The sequence below is a fragment of the Syzygium oleosum genome, unplaced genomic scaffold, assembly GCF_021117445.2.
Source record: "Syzygium oleosum isolate NSW1041296 unplaced genomic scaffold, Sole_v2.1 Sole_v2.09, whole genome shotgun sequence".
Taxonomy (NCBI): Eukaryota; Viridiplantae; Streptophyta; class Magnoliopsida; order Myrtales; family Myrtaceae; genus Syzygium; species Syzygium oleosum.
Window position 1 is genome coordinate 12,419,333 of NW_026607493.1, and position 7,616 is coordinate 12,426,948.

At 40.0% G+C, this 7,616-nt stretch overlaps 1 protein-coding gene across 1 annotated transcript; it reads right to left on the reverse strand.

Annotated features, from left to right (window-relative positions):
• Window positions 1-147: 147 nt before the first annotated feature.
• On the reverse strand, window positions 148-5,695 carry LOC115661979 (uncharacterized). Its single transcript, XM_056314921.1, has 13 exons — window positions 5,441-5,695; window positions 4,719-4,817; window positions 4,390-4,614; window positions 4,220-4,302; window positions 4,046-4,146; window positions 3,750-3,873; window positions 3,514-3,668; window positions 3,171-3,307; window positions 2,929-3,099; window positions 2,568-2,792; window positions 966-1,199; window positions 480-613; window positions 148-394 (listed from the first exon to the last, which is right to left on the reverse strand). Exons 1-13 carry the CDS (start codon window positions 5,651-5,653, stop codon window positions 352-354), a joined length of 1,944 nt encoding a protein of 647 aa, XP_056170896.1. The 5' UTR covers window positions 5,654-5,695; the 3' UTR covers window positions 148-351.
• Window positions 5,696-7,616: the final 1,921 nt, after the last annotated feature.

The following is a 7,616-nucleotide window of genomic DNA, read 5'->3' on the forward strand; positions in this document are numbered from 1 at the left end:
AAGCTTACTATCGTGAATCCAATATCCTAAGATAAATGAGCTCAGTTCAAGTTTTAGGTCATGCCAATTGGTCTAGCCGATGCACCAATCACATTTTGCACCTTAGGAAGGAAAATAGAGTGCAAATTTCACACTACTAACACAATCTTAAAGAAGGAAAGCTACTGGACTACGTCCTTTGAACTTGACATGCGCCGAATACGGGGGAAAATCATACTAAATTCGGCTAGTTGGCACTTCACTCATGAATAACAAAACTACATTATACAAAGGAAAGTGATCAAGATACTTTAACAACCACAAGTTCAGTCAAATGGAGAGGTTCCCGCACCCCAAAGATTTACCAGACAATCATTTCACATAGGAGACGCCATCAGTTTTATTATTGAAATAGCTGAGAAAGAACACAACACATTTCTCCATGGTCACAACAGGCATATGCACACAGATGTTCAATTCGTACCCATGAGGAAACTCACAGATGCATCTGCCTTGGAGGGTATCTTTTTGATTGTGCATTCGGAGTCCAATCATTTGGTCCCAGATCATTTATAGGTGGTCGCTGCTTGTGATGATCAGTGACTGACTGATAAGCTATTGCCAGTGCTAAAGCCTACAAAAGAATTCAACATATTGTGAGTACCCGGCAGTAACAATGCAACTCTAGTTTTTGTGCCAATGATCCTTGACTTCTCTGAATGTTCAACAATATCATGAAAAACCTGAATTCAGTGCCATCCAGTTTTAATTCTCATGAATAGATGCACAGCAATATTTAAGAAAAATAAACATATCAAATACTTGACAAGATTTTTAACTTTCATCTCAAATGGTCCTCCCAGGAGCATCAAAACCTCATAGAGGAGCTAACTTTACTAGCTCACTAAACCTAAAAAAAAAAACAGAATATCCACCCGAAACATTCTCATGACCCCTAATGAAAAATCAAGCCAAAGAAAGCTTACAATATGATCCTTTTGAGGAGGAGCATATATGCCAGTCGTGACGGTCTTTCGTCGTCTCGTGCCACTAGGAGGTGAAGCAGATATGCTAGCATACCCAGTTGGAACAACAATTACAGGCATTCCCACCAGATTTCCCAGACAAACTTTTTCCCAGTCCGTTGCATTTCCAATGAGAGCATCAACATTGAAGCTTTCTCTTACTTCCCTAATCAACTTTCCTCTAGCTCTTTGTGCCTGGGGAGAGATTGGCTCACTTTTAACCACGAAGGAATTGGACAATACGAATTTAGATTTACTGTGATTAAAGTGGGTCATTACAATTTGGTAACATAGCATAATGCTTAGTTCATTCTAACACGACAACCACCCAATCAATCAATACTGGACAATGAAAAACATCAGGCACTATATGTTGTTCGCTGAGTCCTAGATGAAGAATACTACAGCAACATCTAATCAAGAAAGAGGATGATACTCCAGGCATTAACTTTGTCGTGGTTGTATATACTTCATTGGTCAAACATCATTCACCCTGAAACCGAAAAATATTAAGCGTGTAGGAAGCTATTTAACTGACACAAGCCTGCATAATCAATTTAATTTGTCAAACGGCACTAAAAGCACATGATTCCACACAGGACATGACATGCTACCTTACCATAAGTAGTTCGTGTAAATCCTTACATTAAATAGAACAACCACATATTGCTCACTCAAAATTGAGGCTTCATTGTATGGCATTTTCATTTGCTGTGAGTGGGTTGTTTCTTGCTTTGAGTTGGACCAAGTTAATAATGCAGCTTATAATTTGCACCTACACAGGCTACACTCAAGGGAGCTGCACTCATGATTCCAAAACATTTGGTGGTATCGTGCCTGAATCTTGGCAGTGTCTAGGAACACTCCCAACCATCCTATCAAACATACAGAATCTAATTTTCTAGCAAAAAATGGTTATATTTTAAGCATTCACTTGTCCAAGAAAACAAGTCAGAAAGGGTAAATCTGGTTTGTTTTGATTGTGTATAGATCAAGATATCTTTACCCAATGGAAATTACCCACCAAACCCCACCCAACCAACACAACTTGAAGTCTAGCAAAATAAGACTCCCAATTATACTCCAAGCATGGTGCTTGATATGACCGAAAACATAACTTATCTGCTTTCAAGTGTTCTACATTTGTCTGCCTAAAGCTTATCCCACAGAAAAAACCCACCACATCATCTTCCATTGAAAAAATGCTTGGCATCGTAGAGCATTATGCAAGCAATCAAGCATGGATACTTGACCCAATCATTTCATGATCATTATCCAATATATCACACTTAAAAGATCATCAGTTATAACCTATTTTTCCAAAAATAAAGCCTGCTCTAGAGGCCACCGGGACCTCTGACAAGGCATCATTACGATTTAAAATAACTACCAAATCAGAAATTAGAACAGTTCAGCTTGAAAAATTCCATCATCAAACTAATTACAGTAATCGGTTTATTCACTCGGGCATGTATTTGCTATATTTGGAACCAAACTCTTGAACAAAGTAAACGCTTGAGCTTAGATTAGTAATACAATCAGCAATAATAACAAGCGGCAAACCTGCACATAGTCCACAGCGGGAACCATCCGTGCACGGCGCAGTTCAACGGGCCATTGTTCTTGAGCTTCATATTGATCATCCTTTCCCAAACGTTGCCACTCATCAAAGTGAGCCAACATATCCACGTCCATTGTGAAGTTCAAGATGCCTTGAACAGAATCAACAGTGTAATTTAATCTGAAGGGAACCATAGTAACTCCCTTTGAGGAAAGAACATGAACGACCTGAAATGAGAGAGAAATGAGGAGGGAAGAGGAGGGGGGGGAGCGCGGGTTGGTGGATTATAGCTCAGGCATCATTTTAACTGAGAAATATCAAGTTCCATGTTCATGTCCCTAAAGAAACCAAGTATAAAATTACCTCCATCTCAGCATCATCTAGGTATCCAACAGTAAGCTTTGTTATATCTACTGTGAATGGATTATCAAGGGGAATGTCTCTGGATGAGGGATCATCTGGATCCCTTCCTCGAATAGCATCAAGAATAATAGTGCAGTCTGCCGCACTCCTACAGAATGGACCGAGCTTATCCTGCCATGAATTAGATTGTCATCATTGTTAACCTCACATAGGAACAATCCAGGAGGACAATAAGAAGTTACCAAGCTCTCAGATATGCTCATGACACCGCTTCGTCCAACAGTACCAAATGTTGGGCGTAATGCTGTCACACCACAACGGGCAGCTGGATAGGTGATGGATCCAGCTGTCTCGGAACCAATAGCAAAAGGGACCATACCTGTTGAAGAAACAACAGTCAATGTCAAAAGAATCTTCATTTACGTCAACCAAACTTTTTATAGCTTTGTTAAATTTATCTTCTGCCCACTAGCACACAATCAAGTGAACATAAGGTGCAGGGATCTACATAGTGGTACCGTGGCAGGAAAGGAAATGGGAAATCCTTGCTGAACAGGAACAACTAAGAGAGAAGTGAAAATGAACCTGCTGAAGTGCAAGCAGCAGGCCCAGCTGATGAGCCAGTTGAAAACTCTTCAATGTTCCATGGATTTCTTGTCCTTCCGCCAAACCAAATATCATCATATGCCAGAGAGCCAGAAACAAGCTTTGCAACTAGAACTGCCCCCGCTGACTTCAACCTATATTCAGCAGATTCACCCCATAACATCTATTACGATTTACCATACAACGGCACCGGATAACTGGAGCACCTTAAATACCTCTTATAGACCCATGCATCGATATTAAGAACCTGATCCTTAAAACTTGTTGAACCCCAAGTGGTGTGGTATCCAGGCACGGCAATTATGTCCTTCAAACCATAAGGAATCCCATGGAGAGGACCTACAATGCACATGATCACATATAAGTTGATGTTGTAACAGAAGAACGATTTTGATCGTTAATAATAGGTTCTACTATGTCCCATCTCTCAGATATTGAAGTAGAGAAGCAAATATAAACTACCAAATGCATTTTAAAAATTGTATGGTAGGTACTCCATCAAGAAAAATACCCAAATATACTCCTTGAGCAAGCAACTCATCAGCCCTTTTTGCTTGTGCATATGCTAATTCTTCGGTGTAAGACACCACAGCTTCAAGAATGCCATTATACCTGATGGCATTTTTAAAAAGAAAACATCACATAACTCCAGCAGGCATCCCCAAGATAATATATACTGGATTACCTTCTCAATCTCTCAAGGAAAAGTTGAGTAAGCTCCTCAGAAGTAATTTGTCTTGTCCTAATAAGTGCCCCAAGTTCAAGAACCTGCATAGCACCCAAGAAAGCTATCACCAAATTTGATCGCAGACTTTGCCTTGATTTGTAATATTGAGTTTGCTCAACAAAACCTACACTCATGAAGGCAATATCTTCGTTGTTTCCTGGTCTTTGTATATCAGATGTCGTAGGATGTGTAAATCTTCTATTTATGCCATCCGGCTGTTCAGAGCCCCAGTTGGGATCAAAAACCAAACAAGAGGGATTCTGCAAACCTCCATCAACAGAAGCCACAGATTTTCTGTTGGCCCTGATTATGGGAATATTGAACTCTTCTGCACCCTTTGTGACCTCCAGAATCTTATGGAGAGTATGATAAGTAGAATGCAAATGTGGCTTGGCCAGAGATTGTTAATCCTCAAAGTCAAAGAAGAGGCATTAATCTAATTACCATAAAGAAGTACCTTATTATCGGTGAAGAAATCTGCGTCCAATAATTTAAATGCATGCCTTAGCGATGAAACTTCACTATTCTGTTGAGGACATTGACTTATTTTACTCTCCTGATCAAGGAAATAAGAAGGAGCACATTATAGTCGAGAACTGAGTGGATTCGATAGAATGGACTGCTTATACATGGTCCTTAATGAGAATTACCTGAAAGCAAAAGGTATCAATAGGAATCCGAACTTTCTGACAAAACATTTTCCAGATTAATTTATAGGTTCTCACCTGCTTTAAAGATATCAGGGTAGGCTATTCTGGATAGCTAGCAAATAACAATGTTTCTGAAGTGCAGAACCCATCCATATTGTGAAGTGTGATTGATGAATGGGCAACTATAGGCATGCAGGCAGGTATTATTATCTGGCATTCTCATTTCACGCGTGTGAAATGCAAGCAGAAGTACTCGCGACAAAGAACTGGAGGGTAGGCGGAAAGAAAGCATAATAAGAATCGAGATCATGGGTTAGGGTTAGGATCTAAACTGCAAGTCATTCAACTTGGAAGTTGTGAGGAATTCAGGAGATTGACCAACCCCGGGTACATGCATATAGACAAAGGCATAACATAACGGACAGGAAGCGAATCAGTTGGCTAATAAAAGAGAGGCCCAGTACCACCATCCTTATCGTTTCTTGCAAATCAACAATCAATCCGCCAAATGAAAAAGGGGATAGCATACCATGTCCAAGGACGTCAGGGCAGCTAAAGCTGGGTGGGCTGGCGACGGAGTTGAGCAGCTGAGACAGGGAGCAGTCTGAAACGGGTCGTGATCGTGGGGAACGACCGACACAGCACCGCCGCAACACAAGAATAGGGAGAGACAGAGACCAACGCGTGGCAGCACCAGCGCCGTCACGCCGGGACACTTGCCTCGAAGGAGAAGCGTCGCCATTCTCGTACAACGCCGTCGCTGTGATGATGGATGGGTGCAATTTCTCCCTTCACCTCTCTACACAATTTCGATCATGTCCATCGGTCAACGCAAGACCAATTGGGGTCCTTTGCCCCGCATCCGGGAAGGAAAGGCCCTCAAGGGCCTTGGGTCCCACCTGGGACCATCGATCAATCTATTTATATTTCTTCTTTGCGTTTTTTCTTTTTTTCACATAAATACGAAGTTGCGGCTACTCTGAATTACTCTTTTAGGGAAATTGATCAATCGGTTATAGGATAATTTGCTAACTAGGCATGCTGACGAGTCACGTCGATCAGAAATATTAATAAAATATTACTACATTAGATTTTCGGCTATCCAAATTGGAGTTAGCACTTAATTGATTTGGAAAAAATTATTGACACTAGGCTGTGTTCGTTTGCAGAAAAATATTTTTTCGAAAAATATTTTCCGCGTTTTCCGGTGTTCGGGGGCGGAAAATGTTTTCGGTGGGAAAACATTTTCCTTCTCCACCCCCAAATCCTTCATTGTTTTGAGGAAAATGATTTCCTCTTTTCACAAAGAGAAAATCATTTTCCCTTAAATTGAAGGCAAAATTGCCCATGGGAGGGAAAATATTTTCCGTGGGAGAGGAAGTTGATCGCCGGTCACCACCGTTGGCCGCCGGTCGCCGGTGAAAAATATTTTTCGAAACTTTTTCATATTGATCGCTGAACACCGGAAAATTATGTTCCGGGAAAACATTTTCCAGGAAAATATTTTCCGCCAAACAAACGGAGCCTAAGGTGAACGCTGTACGAAATGTTTTACACTTATAGTATTCTTATGCCAATGTCGTGGCAACGTGAAGATGTGGAGCCGAAAGCTTTGGAGATGCAAAGGCATGGTTGAAATTGTTGAAGAATCGCTTATGGGCAATTACGTTTTAAATACTATAAATACAGGTACTTGTGCATCGTGGGACATTCCCCCATCCCCGCAAACAAACAACTAAAACTTGTTATCTTTCGATTCTTGTATTGTCACTGTAATTTCCAAATATCTCGTTGTCGATTAGATTCCGACGTGTATCTTAATCATAAATTTCAAATCTTCGTCATTGATTCCATTCCAGTATTGTATCTCTGTATCATGACGTTGATTAAATTCCGTTAAAGTATATCTATCGGTTTTCCCGTGCTCCAGTGACATATCCTGTCCGAAATTGTTATAGGACCTGTCTCATCTCAGAAAAAAACCAAAAAACGGTTTTCGGTAAAAGGTATTTCGTTGTCGAATCCATTTCTGACGAAAGAGTTTCGATCTTTGTTTGATGTAATAATCTCATAGCATGCCGATCACTTGATTGAATTTGTACGTTCTCCCTTTGGCCCTCGCCTCTAGCTCACGAATGCGTGGCAATTCTTGTTATTGATTTCTGCACTTGACTGAATAAAATTGTTACATGTGAAGTCCAATATGTTAGTCTAATACGAGTATGAGTACATAAAGCTAATATGTGCATGGCTTACGGGTTGCTATTTCACTTTTGCTTAGAATGTTTATCATGAATATGGACTCATGTTAAGTGAATTCCCATGGATATTCCCTGTGTTTACTTGGGGTGCGTATGGTAACGTTTCTATTTCTGGGAACAATTTCTTTTCAGAAATAGTTTTTTCTATTTCTATTTCCTGGAAGAGTTTCTGAGCAAAATAATGCGTTTGGTAACTGCACAAAATTTCTATTTCTAGAACAGAAATGTGTTTGGTAACTGCACAAAATTTCTATTCCTGGAATAGAAAAAGAACAGAAATGCGTTTGGTAACTGCACAAAATTTATATTCCCAATTTTTTGCATTCAAATCTATATCTTTTATTTAACTATAAGTACAAGTTATAAGTGAAAAAAACCAATAAGCATGATTTATTGGTTTGTCTAATCCTTTTTAGGGTTTAAAACCCTTTTTAATCCCTAAAC

What these genes read in the sequence shown, in the direction of transcription:
- LOC115661979 (XM_056314921.1), bottom strand. Translation starts at nt 5,653, where the DNA reads ATGGCGACGCTTCTCCTTCGAGGCAAGTGTCCCGGCGTGACGGCGCTG. An exon ending in CCCTGACGTCCTTGGACATG is followed by an intron (nt 4,818 to 5,440) that starts GTATGCTATCCC and finishes TTCCTTGATCAG; the next exon opens with GAGAGTAAAATAAGTCAATG. An exon ending in CCTCCAAGGCAGATGCATCT is followed by an intron (nt 395 to 479) that starts GTGAGTTTCCTC and finishes GTTCTTTCTCAG; the next exon opens with CTATTTCAATAATAAAACTG.